At 41.3% G+C, this 18,557-nt stretch overlaps 1 protein-coding gene across 3 annotated transcripts in view; it reads left to right on the top strand.

Annotated features, from left to right (window-relative positions):
* Positions 1-18,557, top strand: part of ADCY1 (adenylate cyclase 1) — a 275,196-nt gene that overhangs the window by 216,572 nt on the left and 40,067 nt on the right. For all 3 annotated transcript variants that reach the window (XR_012644541.1, XM_074988049.1, XM_074988050.1), the window contains exons 8-11: positions 6,531-6,686; positions 9,732-9,926; positions 12,368-12,465; positions 17,023-17,107. Coding sequence is in view for 2 of the 3 variants with exons in the window: in XM_074988049.1 (XP_074844150.1) it covers positions 6,531-6,686; positions 9,732-9,926; positions 12,368-12,465; positions 17,023-17,107 (534 nt within the window). In the remaining variant the exon portion in view is untranslated. The remainder of the gene's footprint in view (positions 1-6,530; positions 6,687-9,731; positions 9,927-12,367; positions 12,466-17,022; positions 17,108-18,557) is intronic.

Genomic DNA, 18,557 nt, shown 5'->3' with positions numbered 1-18,557 from the left:
AGACTTATCATCTTTCTTTTCAGGTAGGAGATTTAATGTGAACTGCCAAGTACTGTTCTGGAGTGAACTGAGTATCTTAAGAATTTATAAAATAAAGAGGACCCGTTCAATGATAAAACCATCTGAAGGTATTTTATGGAAACATAAGGACTTGTTGCAGCCTTGACAGGTACCAGAGTGCAGGGGTGTTCCAGCAGGAGTTTCTATTCCTCCAGTCAACTCTCCTTCCATCAGAATATCTAATGTCAATAACTTCTTGAAACTGATCCAGATCCAGATAATTCCATATTACAGCCCAGTGATACTTTACTATCTAATCCTGTTGTTCATGGCACTGTTGCACAACTATTTCTGTGGTATTCCAAGTGAGTGTAAAAACCAGCTTTGCACCAGTCTTATATGTTTGTGAATTACTAACAGAATAATCAGAATAGTTCCTTGCAATTAGAAAATCTGTGGCAGCTCACCCACAACTTGTAGCTAGGTTATAAAGTGTGAAGTTAGCCATGTAAATGATAATGTGTGTATATGTGCTTTTGGGAAATCTTTTAAAGTGGGGTGGAGGAAAAATCATGTCCTGTCCCTTTGAGCCCTGCCTCACCACACCCAGTGCAAAGCCTTGCCTTCATGTTGCTTTTCATTTTTATTGTAAGAACACAATAAAGCAAGCACTGCAGAGAGCTGTGCTTGTCTCCTTCTCTCCTGCATCCAAGTGTAACAGTCAGGAATCTGCTTTTGTTCTATGTCTCTGATTTTCATCTGAAAATTTTCTCAGTCACTTATGCATATGAAAGATGTTGAAAGCATCCCTTAATACATTGAGCTGGTTCCTGCTGCAGTGTGGAAACCAGTACAAAGGATTCTGGGATGTAGTTGGAAGGCAGGATTACAAGTACCTGTCATCACGGTATGAAAAAGACTGAAAATGTGTGTATTAGAAGGTTGAGAATTTAAGTTTTTCTCTCCTCATTTAATTATGATATCTCTCTGCCCTCAGGTCTCTGCCCTTCCATTCCTGCACCCATCTTTAAGCAACAATCATTCATAGGGCATACGAGTGGTCCCATATTGCTGTACGCACAAAATGTCACTTCTGTTAGCCCAACAATACATTTTTGCTGGTCCCCATATAGATACTCCAGAAATAACATTTCACAATCAGTATCAAAGAATGATTGCATTGTCACAGATCTGCTAGAATATACAATTAGTGTACGTTTTTGCAGTGCAGCTTTTTATCAGTGAGTCATTGTTAGCAGCTTGCACTCTTCAGATTTAGCAAATGCATCTGGTTTTTGGTACTGTGAGGTCCCCAGATGCTTTTCATTATATATTTTAAACACTTTCAAGTGACTTCTGTTAATCAAGTGTAGATTGTTTGATATATATGATCATTATTGGAGTAGGACTTTTCACAGCAGGTGGTTTACTCCTCTTAACAAAAAAGTCTGGCCTTAATGAGCTGAAAATTTGCTAGTCAGTAGTGTTTAAACAAAGAAAAAAGGAATTGGGTGGAGTGGAGGTGAAGAGAATAAATTGCAAGGAGGAAAAGGACTAAAGTTATCATGCTACAAATTTTATTTATTTTTGATGTCCCTCAATACACTAAGGCCGTGTCTACACTAGCCCCAAACTTCGAAATGGCCACGCAAATGGCCATTTCGAAGTTTACTAATGAAGAGCTGAAATGCATATTCAGCGCTTCATTAGCATGCGGGCAGCCGTGGCGCTTCGAAATTGATGCGGCTCGCCGCCGCGCGGCTCGTCTAGACGGGGCTCCTTTTCGAGGAGGACCCTGCCTACTTCGAAGTCCCCTTGTTCCCATCTGCCCCAGATAAGCACCAGAGTGTTACAGGAGACTCAAACAGAGGGGTGTTTTCCCAGAACATTGATTGTTTTATTCCTCATGCTTCGGTGCATTCTCAAAATTCTCTAAACTCTCAAAGCTGTAAACAGGCTGGTTACCTTTTGTAGGGAGCTAATAGGACATGGCTATGTTACTACAAAGAACTCCTCCTAAAAAGATGTTGCAAATAAACAGGCATCGTTTTAATTGCACTTTAAAAGGAAGTGCTAAAATAAAATAAAGAGGACATGTACAGTTGGTGCCTTCAAAGATGGCCTAATTTTATGTGGGGGGTTTAAGTGTGGCATGAAGAGGTAATACTACCCTCCTGGCAATGCCCATATGTGCTAGAGCAGAAGGCCAACAATGCCCCATGACTGCCCATCTGCTCATTTGAAGATATGTTAAAGAAGTTGTTACTAACTCCAGAAGCTGGTTTTTAAAACTAAGCTGCACACATTAGGGCTCTTCTGAGGGAGAGCCATGTTGGGAGAAATGGAAAAGATAGAGTGCTAGAGCAAAGTTGTCAGGAGACATTATTCCTCTCTGAAGGGAGGTCTGCTCAGCAAAGTTATTTTGAAATAACAGCCATTATCTCAAAATAACTTTGCAAGCATCTAGGTTATTTCACTTTAACTGCTGTTTCAAAATAGAGGATGGTTTATTTAGAATTTGGTAAACCTCATTGTACGAGGAATAGTGCCTATTCCAAACTACATATTACTGACTGGGCCATGTAGATAAGTATTAGGGTCTATTTCAAAATAAGCTATTCCAGTATAGTTTATTCTGAAATAATTCTTCTGTGTAGACATAGCATTTCAGATTAGAGCCCCTGGAAGCAGCGCTTTCAGGGACACTAATCCGAAATAGGATCTACTGTATAGACACGGTATTTTGGAATACGTTTTGCTTATTCCGGTACTTCCCTGTAATGTAGATGCATTATTCTGGAATAGCTTATTTCAGAATAATAACTCTGGAATAAACTATTCTGGAATAACTTTGCTGTGTAGACATACCCTAAATCATAATGCTTCTCAGCATTCTGAGCAACACAGTGTTCACAGGAAATATGATATACCAAAGAAAGTTTAGACTATATTCCTCCAAGTACTTCTGGGAGAGAAAGAGTCCATGGCCTTAGTCTGGACTCTCTCTTATATGCCTTCTTTTCTCTGCTATCAAAAACTTCCATTTCACACCCAGCTATATCCATACCATTTTTTTGTGGGTGCTCTGAGATGCAAAGGAGCCGCTCATTCTCTACTTAGAAGATCCACTCAGAATCAGCCATAGTATGGGCTCCAAAATGAAGCCCTGTGGCAAAATCACTGACCAGCTCACTCCAGGTCAGAGGTTTGACCTTGTCTGCCAGACAGAGGAAAAGAAGCTAGTTGTTCTGGAGTTGAAGTCCAGTGGTAACACTCAAATCTATTTAACACTCCATATATTTCCTTTCTATTACTATGACATGGAACAAAGAGCAAAAGTATGGGAATTAATTGCAGGGTGGGGACAAGGTTTTTCATTTTTAACGGATTTAGAGATAGGCATACAGTAAAATACCTGTATTTCTAGAGGAGCTATGGCTGTGTGAAGAAAAATGATAGGATTAAACAGTAACATCACACCTAGCTAAACAAAAGCTATGTTCTAGCTTGGGGCCCTGAAGAACATTGACACTAGATTCTCTTTGCCATATTCTGACCTAAAGGCTATCTGTGCCTGAAAATATGTTGTTTGGTATGAAAAACTAAGGAATGTGTTTGAGATATTTTGTGAAGTGAATGTCACTATACAATGTCCTCCGGGTAGAATATAGCTTTCCAGCAGTGAGTCACTTGGCAGAAATTCTTCAACTGAGAAATTATATGGGAAGCCATTTAAGAGATTTTGTCACTTTTTCTAGCCTACACAGAATCAACGCCTTATATAGGAGAATATCATGCATAGTAGAATGTTGTTCTTTAAACTGAAATGCTATAAGAGGTGTAGTATAATGCAGATTTATTTTAGCCATCTTTCAAGTACACAATACAGTAGTTGTGTGCATTCAGGAATTTTTCCTGCTTAATGTAATAATAGGTTGTATTACACATTAATTACAAGTTTAAACAGACTAATTGATTTCTGTGTTGGGTTGTCACAGTGCAACATGTAGTCTGCTGAATTGTGGCCAGACAGCTCATTAAGAAAAGCTCTGTGTTGCACCGTAAAATTCGGTGCATTTCTCAATACCTAAGTACAGATATTTTAACCTGGATACAGAACCAGATTCTGCACCGACTTATTGCTTATAATATAGGGTGTATAACTGAGGGAAATTTGTCTCACATTCTCTGTACTCAGATCACCAAGTGAATACACATTCACCTTGGGATCTGAGCAGTCTGATTTATTTCCTCCTTTGTACCTTCTTCATTAAGATTTGATGCAATGAGGCAGTGGGCACCATTGCATCATGTAGATTTGATACAAACCCAAAATGCCAACCATTAAATTGTGCATGCCAAAAAAGAATATAAATAGAATCCAGGAGGAAAGATTTTCTTACGTGGATAGGACTTTTATCAACCAAGATGACATTTCCATTTAGCATACTCTATCTGGCAAACCCATTGCGATAGTACAACATTGTATCTATGCCATCAAGATGTAGAATGTCAGCCTTCCATATATTTCAGGACCAGTATTCCCTCTATTTTTTCTGTCTGGGGGCAGAATAAATTTTATTTTATGCACTGAGACATATGTGGATGTGCACCACCAATACAAACATATGCTGCCAGCTGTGGGTGGCTGTAGGTACTCTGCTAATAAACTGGGCCGCACCTGAATCTCTCCAGGGTGGCCATCCAAGCACTCAGCTTACGGGGAACACCAGCCAGGACTCTCACGCATCTGCAGCACTTTATTCTGAATCACGTTGTTAAATTCCTTTTATTAGTATGAATTAATGGTTGGTACAGATAGGAGAGCTGTAGAAGAAATTATTTTGGTGAAGTATAGGGAGTTTTCCTGAATTCTGATAAGCATGGACAGATCCCAGTTATAGACACGTGGTAGATCCATAATGCTGCAGTAAACAACTAACACGCATCAGGGCTAGTAATGGCAATTACAAACCAAATCTTCTTTGTGGATTTCAGTGGCCGTAGTCCTTGGCTCGTAAGACTAAATCTTTGTTTGGAGTTTAGAATATGCTTTGGGACCAAACTCTAGGTCTTTTCACTTTTGCCCCCAAACAGGTGCTAATACTTCTTTGTGTTACCATTCTGGCAGGTAGTGTGGCCTTTCAAAATTCTCGCAGCACTTCCTTTGCAGATTAACACAGTCCAGAAGCATGAAGTTGAAGAGAAAGTTGCATAGCTCCTGCGAACAAACCAAGAGGTTCTTGCCCTGGATCTAATCAAGGATTAGTGCATAAGCATATGTTTAAATTCCATCAAAGTCAATGGGTGGCAAACACATGCTTAAAAGTTTAGCAAGCACCTTTTCTAAATCGGGTCCTCTGTGTTGAAAGAAGTAGACCCGTAAGTATCCAGCCCACAATTCCTCTGCATTGCTCCCAGTTCTAAAGAAGCAAGATGCAGAGTATAAGTGTTGTGTCCCCTAGCTTCCTTCCTGATCATGGCTCCATGGATGCACGCTTGAATCCTGGAACCTTAACTGTTCTAAAGAAGATGCTACTCACTAAAATGAGAGAGTTAAGGTAAGAAGATCAAGACAGAAGTATTACAAAAATAAAGGGAATAAACAGAAAAGCTTACTCGTGCTTTTATTTCTCATGCCATTTTTATTCTCAGAAAAATGGTTATGAAGTTATATGAATATAAACTAAAAAGAAATACAAATAATGCCTCTTTTCTACATCAATCACTAATGTGTGTTTTGTTGCCTAGGTTTGTATAGAAACTCAGCATTGAAATATTGGATATGTTGTGTTTAAACATAGTATGTTAAGCATATTCTTTGAGGAAGTCCATTTTTTTTTTACTTATTTATTTTTTTGTCATTGCCCAAATGTGGTCAAGATATAGCCAAGGTCCAGACTCCAGAGAAAATAATAAAAAATTACTATAATAATAATAAATAAAAAGGCTTCAGGGTTCTGTTCAAAAGCATCTGGTGGTCTAGATTTGACCCTCAGTCCATTTACTAACTACTCCTTAGGTTTAAAAAGGATAAATATTCTACCCTGAAAAACCATGCTATATAATAAAATACATTGTTTGATCACAATATTCATTTATAGGTTGAACTTCTCTAATCTGGCACCCTGGGGACCTGACCAAAGCTGAACGAGAGATTTTGCTGGACCACGGGAAGTCAGTATTGTTTGGCAACATTACCAATGCTACCACTGTTACTGGGCTCTTAGAAGACATGTAGGGGTAAATTACAGCTAAATAACAGCACAGAATACTGAGAGCCAGGAGTGGTGGCTGTAAACAAAATTTTTGGGACTAGGAAACTTGGCCACATGCATAAGTGGACATCCAGCTAACTAAGATCATGCTGGACCAGAGATATTGCTGGAGCAGAAGTGCTGTACCAGAGAAATTCACTTTGTATAATGTCTTCATGCTTATTCTGAGCATCAGAGGGTATGTGTAGATATGGGTCTATATATATGTTAACATGCATGTATCTTTTTTCATAATTTTTAATTGCCTGACAGATATTTCCAGGACTGATTCTCTCAGATATAAAACCTGCCAAAAGAATGAAGTTCAAAACAGTCTGCTACCTGCTGGTCCAGCTCATGCATTGTCGTAAGATGTTCAAAGCTGAAATACCTTTCTCCAATGTCATGACGTGTGAGGATGATGATAAGGTAATTAATAAGGATTCTCTGAGGTTCTTCATTGTGTGCTTTTAAAATATTGGTGGCCCTATGTTGTCTCACTAACTGAATCAAATCAGATTATTGTTAAATATATATAGTGCTGTCAATATAATAAGCCCTCATCTACAAAAAAAATCCCATAGTTGCTAACACTGTTTTTGCTCAGTATACAATAGCACCATTAATCCTTACACAGCTGTGGGTGCCGTATTTATTCGTTTTAAGCATCATGTAAATTAGGCTTGCTCTGAACATAGCAAAATGTCTTGTCACTTGGAAAGGCTTGGCATCAGGCATTTTGTCTGGACTGTGGATTCCAGATTGCCCATCGGTTCTGGAGCTGAACTGGCAAAAGCAATAAGGAGAATCTTTTACAGAATTTCCCCATTATAGACAAAGCTTAAGTGTAGCAGATCTCAGGTGCAAAGCCCCCTATACATGTGTGCACATGTATCTCACAAGTGGCTACCTAAGGGACTATGTCCTCAGAAGAGAATTCCTGAGGCCATCGCAGAAATTTTAAAAAACTGATTTTGCAAATCTCTGAAGTTTGTCTTATGAGTCCATGACAGTCTTCAGCTGACAGCACTGTACATGTAGTAGCAGAATACAGAAAATCAGTGTATTTGTATGCCTGTATATTTCTATATGAAAAAGTGAGTGGTAACCATCAATCATAAAGCTGATTTTGGTGTTGACATAAAAAAGATTTGAAGAGCTGTCAAAGCATTTAATTTGCAATTGGGTGGCAAATGTCAGCTCCTACACAGCAGGAAGTTCATTCGTTGGGATTTGAACTGTCTTTGTCTCTGATATGAAAGAGATATAGTCTGAGAATCTTCAAATCTGCCTTTCTGGCAGCATTAGTAATGTTCAGCTCATGAAACCCTTTTGTTTCTCCCGCTAGTGTCAGAAAATCAAAATGAAACAGCAGCCCTTTTTGGTTTAAGCTTCAAATCTCATATTGCAGCCTGCATTTGCCATTTATAGAAAGGCATGTAACTCACGTATGACATAGTAATTCTGAATTATGCATTTTAAATGTGCTTTGAGTAGTCTGAAAAAACCCTTTCTTATTCTGTAAAACTTATGGATCCGTATTTTTGTAGGTATGTATATATATGTATGCATATTCCACATGAAAAGGTATAGCAGGTTACATAACTGGCTTACATTCCCCAAAGTCAGAACATTCAAAGCCACTGCTATAACGTTATCTTTAACTTACCTAGTTGTGCTTGGAGTGTTTGTAACTCATATGGGACTCTTATCTCAGGGAACATGCTGTAAGAGGTTAATAGCTATCCAGGCTTCCTTCAGAGACATTTATTCCTCAAATCAGCAAAACCACATTTAGCTCAAAACTGTTTTGCATGTGGCTCAGTATTATCTGCCCCTCTGCTACAATATAACTATAAAAAAACCTATCTCTGACAAAATATTTTGCCACAACTTGGGATAACATGAAAGTCCATACGAGGTACAATGAGCATTAGAAAATAAATTTTAAAAAAGTTAGTTGTTTGTGCACAGTAGCTGATTTCCTGGGCTGATAGCTCACTCCATTTTAATTCTAGCAGCCATTAGAATGAGTAAGGCATGAGAAATGGTACAAGACCAAATATAATTAGAAGGGAATCCCTTCATGAGCCCTATATTTGTGGCTAAACTTGTGATGTAAAATCAGGTGAAGCCTTATATTGCTGATGCGGGGAGGGGAAAAAAAGTTGCTTTGAAAATTCTCTAATCATCTATATTGTCCTGAACAGCAGAACTCTTTGTGGTCTCGCACAGTCTAGTTAATTTGAGTTGTCTCCACCAGTATTTTCCTCTAATTTATTTATAAATAACATGCAGTTCTGTGGCACCTTGGAGACTGCAAATTTATTAGGCATGAGCTTTCATGGGGAAAAAAAAAAGAAGTGAGTTTTACCCACAAAAGCTCATGACCTAATATATTTGTTAGTCTTTAAGGCGCCACAGGACTGCTTGTAACCTGTGAAGCTATAGACTAACATGACTACCCCTGTGTGGAAGTGATCACCTCCATATTGGTGCACATAACACAAGTCATTCCACACACAGACAGTGTGTGGTGAGAGTGGGACCAAGGGGTTGGGGTGAAGAAGGAGGCTCAGAGCTGGGGCAGGGGGTTGGAATGAAGAGGACTGGGGGCTCTGGCAGGGAATGTGGTCTCTGGGGTGAGGTTGAGGATGAAGAGTTACGAGTGCAGGTTCACCCAAGGAGAGAGGACAGCTCAAGTCCTCTCTCACCACAGCATCTTGGCGCTGGGTAAGAGGCCTCTCTCTACTGCTCCAGCAATTCCGCTAGGCACAACTGGGGGAGAGGCTCCTATCCCCTAGCTGGGGAAGATCCAAGTTAGGCTGGGGAAGGGCCTAGGAAGAAGTTCCTGTCCACAAGCTACAGCAGCTCTAGGGCAAATCCAGGTCGAGGGCCAACAGGTCGCGGCAACTCACCCACAGTCCCTGCAGCTATGGGTTGGTGCAGGCAGGCAGAGGCACCTCTTAACTGGACACAGCAGCTGTTTGTTTGGGCTGGGCGACAGAAGTGCCTCTTCCCTGGCCTCAGCAGCTCTGCTTAGGGACTGGTAGGGAGAGGCATCTTTCATCTGTCTGTGGCAGTTGTGGAGCTTGAGGAGAGGCATCTCTCCCCACTGCAGCCCAGAGCCACTCTGTGGAGCTTAATAGGCAGCTGCACAGCCTGGAGAAAGGTGTATCAGAATTTAATTTCTTACATTTGTGCTCGGTTTTCTTATTGCTTTGCTGAGCAAGTCACCCTGAGCTGAGCAGACTGCTGTCTGGGGACAATAAGAGGAATGAAGTCAATGGGAGTCTTGCCACTAAGGTCTAGGTCTTTCCACATATATGTTTGCAAAGTTTGCACTTGCTTAGCTTAGCTGATTCCTGATGCTGGCTGGGGACTTGGCAGTACAAATGATGAGACATTTTCAGTCACTGATAATGCCATTGAATGCAGAGAATAGCAGTCACCTTCTTTTTCTTTCTGCTGCAGAGGAGAGCATTAAGGACAGCCTCTGAAAAACTCAGGAATCGCTCCTCTTTTTCTACAAATGTGGTTTACACCACTCCAGGAACTCGAGTAAACAGATACATCAGCCGTTTGATAGAGGCACGGCAAACGGAGTCTGAGATGGCTGACTTGAATTTCATTACCCTCAAGTATAAGCAAATTGAACGAGAGCATAAAGTAAGGGAGTTTTTTTATAAGTTCACTAATCAAAGATAATTGGCTAGATGGAGTTGCATCTTCTTGCTTAAGGACCAAATGTCAATCTCCACTTTTGCAGAAATTCAGAGGGTGGAACTAAAGAGGAGAAAATCCCAATGAGGATTCTCTTGTAGATTTTGTCCCTTGTCATTCTATTGGGAGGATGGGGATTCCTTACCTAATACCCTACAGGGTCCATACACAGGACCATATGGTGTTGAGGAGGCTCAGACATCCATTATAAGGGTCTTGTCTCCACAGGTCCTGGAGTTCATTAGAGTAGTCTAACCTATGTAAAAAGGCCCCAGTGTCTTTTCTGGAGAATTTCTGGAAAGCTGGAGCTGGGAATTAATGTTCACCTCTGCTGGACCCAGCCCTGGTCTGCCCACTACTCCCTCAAACTGCCCCGTCCCTGAAATGTGCCTAACCAAGAAGCCATTGTTTAGAGGCTGGAGTTAAGGGAAAGGGCTGACTACCATGCGTCTGCAAAGAAGAGGAGAGAGTTTTATACAGAAGTTTTCTTCTGCTCATGGAGCTGGTAGAGGATCCCATGTTAAGATCGTATCCTCTTGTTCTAGGCCAAACATGTCCACAGAAATGAATTTGGAATAACTTCACTGATTTCATCATAGACTGAGGTGATAGCAGAATAGTCTTAACTCACAAGATTATTTATTTTGCTTATTAAGTGAGGGAAGGCAGAAGGGCTGTGATTGACTAATATAGCAGTAATGCTTATTTTTTTCTCAGATGTGAGCTATACAGCCAAGGGTACTTTGTCACCTCTGATCAGAGTCTCCCACACAAAACTGATTGTTTTACCCATTAATATTAATTTCAAGAAGCCACAGCCGAATCAGTTTATTTTTATTCTTTTAAAAATAAAGAAGCCCTTTCAGTATTGCTGTAAAAGAGAGTGAGGTTTACCAAAGAGAAGAACAGCTGTTCTTTGGAAAAAGATATATGGAAGCCTGCGAAATTGTATCTTCACAACTTTGTAGAAAGACATTTAGTTTAGCTGGCATATTTTGTGGTGTACAGCAGAACGCATCTGTAAGGCTGCCCTGAAGCTTCCGCCAAGGACTGCACTGGAGTGAAGGAAATCCTCAGCTCATGCTGGCCACATTTTAGACCCCTCAGTACCTCCCACTCACTCACTCTCATTCAGTGGGAGGAGGCACCACAAAGACAGGTGACGGAGAGAGAAAAAAAATCTCCTGAAAGAATGTCAAAGTTCTATTCTTTTGAGGGAGAAGAAAAAAGCAGTAGTATGTAAATTCCATTCCCAGAGCTTTTTTGGAGCTAAATCCCATAAGAGGAGCTCCGCCCTCAAGAATTCTGCAGAAGGTAACCTCTGAGTTGTTTGTTAAGTGCACTAGCAGGGCTGCTACCTGTGCACTTCCCAAAGTTCTCTTACATCTTACAGGTTCATAGGCTGTGTGTATGTTGGACCTTTGGCTCAGCCAGCGTTCACCTTACAGTGGTGCACACATGCATCGTTAGTGGCATATTCTTTAAGTTTAGCTCCATATGCCAATCTCAGTTACACTGGTGTAAATCCTGATTAACTCTATTGAATGAGACAAGTTCAGGTTTGTGCTGTTAAAACTGAGATTGGGATCTGGCACTTAATGAGAAAACAGATTCAAACTCTTCTTCAGCTGTGCAGTACACTGTTTTCTCAGACTCCTGATTTGGTTACACCAAAACCAGGGATTCACTCACATCTGTCAATAAGAGGCATTTCCATGCTACATCTCAGTATTCTTCCCTCAGCTATGTCAGACAAAGAGCTGTTTTAGGGTTACCATATTTGAACTTTTAAAAAAAGAGGACAACCCTGAGAGGGGGTGTAGCTGTATCAGTATTACCAACTCATGTCGTATTAATGTACTATATATACTATAACACATTAGTATAACATGAGTTGGTAGATGCTGATACAGATACACTCCCTCTCAGGGATGTCCTCTTTTTTATATGGTGACACTAGCTATTTGAAAGCAGCAAAGATTTTTTTTTTTTTAAGTTACGGGCAAAAATGTATTTTCCTTCCTCATTCTGCCACAAAGTAGCTGAACTCTTTTTGCTCAAGCTTTCAAAAATGAATTCTCCTTTGAGCGGAAATCAAACCTGAATAATTGCAGACTGAAATGTGAATGTTTGGGAGAGGTATGGGGCACTGAAGCAGAGGATAAAGAAAGGAAAATGTCATGCAGCTTTTACTGTTACTGCCTGAGGAATAAGATTTAAGGATCTGTTCTGGGTGTGAATTAAATGACATTCATTCCCAGTTGTACGTATGTGGAAATATAGGAGAACATTTTATTTAACACCACAGTTTTTTTCCTAGTTTAGAGTCAGAAAGTACAGCATAGGCACCTCAGTAACTGTCTCTGTACATCTCCTCTCATTCACAGTACCACCAGCTTCAGGATGAATACTTCACCAGTGCTGTAGTTCTTTCACTAATTCTAGCTGCCTTATTTGGCCTTGTCTACCTTCTAATAATCCCACAGTAAGTATCTCTTGCTATTTAAATTCAAAGCACTTTTCAAGGATTCGTACACAGATTCAAACATTAGCTGCTCTGGAGCGAGACCTGAAATGCATACTAGTTCCATCAGTTTATTAGATCCTGTAATTAAGCAGGGGAAATTAGAACCCAAACAAACCAAAGGCATTTCAAAGGATATATTGAAAGTATTTCATGTTGCCAGCATTGTATCTTTGATACTCAACCACTGTAATAACAAACAAGTAAATTATGCATGTAGAAATAGAACACAGTAGAAACTTGCTATATTGGATGTGGTTTATCCTACAGCTGATAATACAGAATGTTGATCTCTCCCCAATTCTCAGCAAAGTTTTACCAGCACCAGCAGCAAGGTCTCATATTCCTAATTATTTTAACATTTAGAATATTTACTAACTTTTTATGAAGTCTTATATGTATTTCAAATTAAGTTGCATTTCAGAAATAACAGAGCCAGGAATATTATTGTGATGTAGTATCATTGTCTTTGGATATGTCTGCTTATTGGCTAATTCATATAATTCAGTAACTAGCACCGAGTCTCGCAGGTATTGTGTGAATTGGTTCCAATTGGTAAAGAAGCAGATGTGACAGTGTCAAGTTTCCAAGGGGTTGTTAGTCAGCAAGGTGTGTGGGGGGTACTTTTTAAAGTTATTTTATTTTTTGACAATATCTGTTTCGCGGCTGAGAGTTTCAGAAACACTCCACATTAGGCTAACTCTGGTCCCATCAAGGTACTTAGCACTTTAATGGGACTAGAGGTATACCTTGGTTGAGTGCTCCCAAAAGTCCCACTGTCACAGAGGAGCTGGCCCCTGAAACTGAAGTAGTTCCAGTGCCCCTGTGCAAGAGCAGGTGCTCACAGTAGGCCAATTAAGCGGGCAGGCCTGCGCCAGAGATTACCAGTGGTTAGAGAGTGTTCCAGTGAAAGGCTGGTTGTGTGAACAGAACTAGCAGAGAGAGAGAGGAAACTAGCCAGCTAGTTGTAGGAAGCAGGAGTAGCAAGACTGCCAGAGTCCCCTGGGAAAGAAGGCAATGAGATCCAGAGCTGTGAACAGAGAACTGAAAATCTGTACTTTTGGCTGGTTGTTAAGTTTGGACAATAACTCTTGCCTAAGAGACACTGTGGGTGTGGTAGTGAGCTATTGAGAACCTCTTCCTTAAGACACCCACCCTTAACTACATGTTGCACCTCCCGGAACCGCTTTGGTTGGGACCTGGTAGGTCCTGAAGAAGAGAATGAACTGCACCTTGGGAAGTCCAGGGCTTCTGCCTTTAGCTGGTCCTGTTGTCCCTGGGGCTGCTGAAGCCCCAACCCCGCACTGCCTGGGGCTGTCACACAGCTCCAGCCCTGCACTGCCAGGGGCTGCCACACGGCTCCAGCCCAGCTGCAGCCAGGAGACTCTGGCTCCAGTCCCTGGCACCACAAGGCAGCCAGGGGGCTCTGGCTGTGACCCTGGCTGGATCTGGGCCCTGCTCATATTGGCTTCAGCTGGGCTTCTGGACAATGGCCCATGGCTGCTGGCCCCAGCCTTCAGGACTCTCTGGTCATGCTGGACCACCGATGTTGCAGAATGAGAGACACCCTGATCTGAGAGGTGCAGCCCATATTAATTCAGTAATTCTCTACCAAATTTTCTCCCGTAGAATATTTTATTGTAGTTTAACATCTTGAAATATGCGTTTGTCGTTGAAATAATAATACTTTACATAGTTATGTCAGCTTTCATATGAAGATATTGAAGCCAATTACAAACATCAGGTAGCTAACTGCCAAAAGGCCTCCTTGTAGCAGGTAAAGTAGTTAGAAAATGTTTCATTTACCTCAAGGAAAAGCCCAGCAGAATACATAAGTGTAGGACAGGCAGTTGCCAAATATAGCAGATGCAGTTGAAACTTGAGAATGAATTTAAGGGGATGAAAACGGTCACTGGAAATTGACTCTTATAAAAAGGGTCTTAGTTATTTAGTGACCATATGCTCAGGCTTTTAGATTACCATCTAATCTGACAGACCACCAGTTAATGAGTGCAGCTGAACATTGTGCAGTTCAAGTGGTTAACTACTGATTTGAGAAGTACAAATTTTCTGTCTGAATCTCTGCAGGATCCACAGGAGGCATTCTTGAACAGTGTTACTGCTGAGTAATGGCACCTCACAACAGCACTTCAAATGGCACCTCACAAGCCATACTCAGCACCAAATTTATCATAGTCTTGTGGAATGAGTGATTATAGGGATGCAGACCATCACAAGGCTCTATATCCCTTTCACACTCCTTGTGCTCAACTGATGCACAGGCCTGCACAGACCAAGTGGGTGCTTGCCTCCCCAAAAGGAGTCAGGGAAAATTTGGCCCTGATCCTGTCTACCTTTGCTGGCCACGCCCCAAAGGTAAGGAGGAGACTGTATGCTGAACCCCTTTCTGCTTGATACAGCAGATGCACCCCTCCCAGCTGAGGTAATATGAATCTGTGCCAGAGCCTTGCAAGAATGGTTGCACCTGCTTTCTACTGTTATTATTATTTATGTGCAGTGGCTCCTACAGGTCAGAGGTTACACACACTTGAACCTCTGTTCCCTTCTGTGGTCCAGCAAGGACACACAATCCTGGACTCCTGGTTCATCAGCCATCATCTCTTTTGGATTCTCGTCCTGCCCAGAATGTTTCCAGGCTGCCCAGTTCCCTGCCTACACTGTGAATTCCTTAGCAACAATGTTTTATGAGGTCTGCTTTGACTTTTTCTTTGAGGCTATAACCAGCATAATTACCCATAGGTAAGATTCCATGCAGCTCTTTCTAAACAAGCATAGTTATTCTTAAGGTAAAAGCATTACAAAAAAACTTCTTACAAACAATCCTACATGCATCCGAATAAGCTCACCAGAGATAACCCAAACTCCAGCATGGGTTCTGACAGGTGAACAATGCTTCAAACTCCACACACTTTTTTCCAGTGGTTGTAGGTTTAGACTTATGTTTTTCCTCAGAACAAGATACCCCACTAATAGGTCAAATCCTTCCATTCCTTCCTATGGATAGTTGGGGATGCCTTGGATGAAGGTTCTGTCCATTAGCTAGATCAAAATCAGGTCTTAAATCTTTCTAAATCAGGCTATTTATCTACAAGTCCTTTCTTTCTGTGTTAGCCTCTAGAAAATCCAGAAAATGGGAGCTTTGCCTGGTGCTGGTTTCTCTTGGAAGCTGTTACAGCCTGAGTGAATTTGTCTAATCCCCTCTCTGCCAATTCTTAGTTTCTGGAGGGTGGTGGTTTTTTCCCTTCCATGGAGGTACTTACTGTCTCTCGCCCACCATGATGCATAAACTTAAGATCCCCAAAGATATGTTTCAGGAAATTGCCAGATATCTCACAATAGCCTCTTTGTGCCAGCCTTTGCACAATTACATTGCAAACAGTAGCTCCTGTCCCAAAGACCATAACCACCCCCCCCCCTTCCCAGCAACTAGAGTCTCATGCTTAAAAAAAAAGTCTCACTAGTACTGCAGGACTTCTCTAAATTGTAAATCAGGGATATTTATTTGAATCATATAAACGACTTGGAAAAATATCACTGTAAAGCAGTCATTCTCTATTTCCGTTATTGCATTTAAAAAAATCCCATTGGAGCAGAATCATTGTTGTGGTGGCAATAAAAAGCACAGATGTAGATATGGTAGCTCATAAAAAGTTTAAGCCATTTATCTGCTCCCTAGACCTGGGACTTGCACTGGGCCAGCCTGACCTATGCATAAATTTGCACACCTGTATAGATGATGGAATTTATGCCTGGCTGGCCATATACCTAAGGGACCATTCCAGCAGCCAAGCATCAGCAAGCTATAGGAAGACCTGGCAGTGCTTCCTTTCTCCTGGCCTCTTTCTCTTGGGGACTGGGAAGAAATTTAACTCAGGAATTGCTGTAACAGCTCCTGCAGTATCCAGTTTTCCCCTATGCATTGGTAATTCTCAGAGTTGAGATCTCTTAAGTTTCCGGATGCTTTGCATAGAGCAATTGAAATAGAGCAGCTAAGATCTGATTCAATAAGTGAGCAAGTGGACAAACCTCTAATCTTTATAACTGTTCTTCCTCTCACAAATTATTAGAGAGAGGGACTGATAACCATTATGTATGAGCCAAGCCCCAAAGGTTAAATAATTGGATGACACTCTTTATTTATAAGAGAGGTAGTGCAGAATATCCTGTATTAACCTGCATTTGAAGAATAATATAAATCCCTGAGACTCAGTACAGTTGAGGTTCTGGGACTGTGTGGTCCCCCTGCTACGTTCCTAATAATTAATACATGCAGGAGAATTACTGAACTGTTGTTCTTGAGAACTCCACTGGAGGATTTCAGGCACCACAATAATAAGAGGGTATAAAAAAGTGAGAACTCCTTCTGTGCCTGCCTATTTTACATTGGGAGGGAAAATCCCACACGCATTGCTCTTATCTACTAAATGGCATTAGTAAAACACAAATATAAGTCGCTCTTTACTCGTGTTGCTTAAATTCTATGTCTTTTTCTTCTAGGAATACCATAGTCCTTGTCCTCCTGGTGTTCTGCATATGCTTCCTAGTGGCTTGTATTATGTACCTACATGTCACACGAGTACAAGTAAGTGATTTGCTACCTCTTCCTTCAGAAGTTTTATTTGGCAGTAGTTATTTGGTTCCTGGTGCCACCTATGTGCACTTCACAGCATGGTGTGCTCTGTGTATTTTTCTAATCTGTAGCAAAGCAATGCATTAGAAACCCCAAACAGAACCAACAAATCTGGGCTGGCTTGCTCTCAAAGTGTCTCTTATCTGCTGCTAAACATGTGTTTTAGCAGTGTGGGCAGATGACGTCTCACAGTACCACTATTTCATTAATCCTATGTGTTGTTATTTCTCTGGATATTTGTCACCGACCAGCCACTGCTGAACACTTCCACTGTCCATCCAAACAAGTGCTGTAACTTGACTTCCTCTCTTGCGGTTGCTCAACACTCAAGGAATCCCCTCCCTTCTGAGCAGTGTCTCATAGGGTGGGTCTACACGAGAGAGTTTTGTAGACAAAACGTGCAGTGTCTAGGCACAAAATGTGTTTTGTTGACAGAAACCGTTCACAAAAAAAAAAAAAGTGTGTAGATGCTCCAGGGGGCCCTTTTGTCAACAGAGTGGATCGAAAGATTGATCCACTTCTATGCGTAGACTGGATCTGTTGACAGAAGTTTTGTCAGAACATCTCTTCCAACAGTAACTTCTGTCGACAGATGCTTCTAGTGTAAATGTAGTCCAAGGGTATGCCAATATTGCAGTTGCAAGATGTGATGGTAGCTGGACTAGACCTACCTAAGATGGCATTCACCTAATCTATACAAGCCTCCTGGAATGCTGAGTCATCAGTTCAGCAATTGCTGTCACTGTTCTGCTGGACCAGGACCCTAGCTAGCTGTATACACATGCTGTAATGGCAATGTCCTGGCTAAGCTAACTGTGAGGAGAGGCAGAAGTAAACTATGACAAAGAATGAATCTTAAATGTTTAAAACTTTGAAGGGAAACCCCCCAAAATTACACCAGCAGCATAAATAATATTACTGGCAACTGGTGAGGAGAGTTCCAGGGGGCATCAGCCACGGGCCCTTCCTCCAACCAGGCCAGCTCGTGCTCCGCCCGTGTCCTGTCCCCTTGGCCCCTGCAGCACCCTTACCTATGTGCCAATTCCACTGAATGTGGGGGCAGTCCCACCCCTCCCCCAGAATGATACAGCCCAAGAGCAGCATGAGTTAGGATGTGCCCCCATCACACATCACCCCTGAATAACATAAAACAGTACCAAATATTTACTACTTATAATAAACTGGAGGTGATCAACACATCGACCTTTGGGAGGTTGTATGTGCTCTTCTGTACTCTACACAGTTAATACTAACTGTATTGCTATTAACAAGAACAGAAGTGATTGTGAAATATGCTGTGTTACTTTGGAGAAGAATCAAAGTCAGCTTTTCCTCTTCTTGGCTGTAAGTCCAGCTTCAGTCCAACTGTCCTGTTCTTTGCTTCTCTTCCTCTTGGAATGCT

Source organism: Carettochelys insculpta, chromosome 2 (genome assembly GCF_033958435.1).
Source record: "Carettochelys insculpta isolate YL-2023 chromosome 2, ASM3395843v1, whole genome shotgun sequence".
Lineage (NCBI taxonomy): Eukaryota > Metazoa > Chordata > Testudines > Carettochelyidae > Carettochelys > Carettochelys insculpta.
Note: the sequence above shows the minus strand (reverse complement) of the source record. Positions and strands in the feature narration are given on the sequence as shown.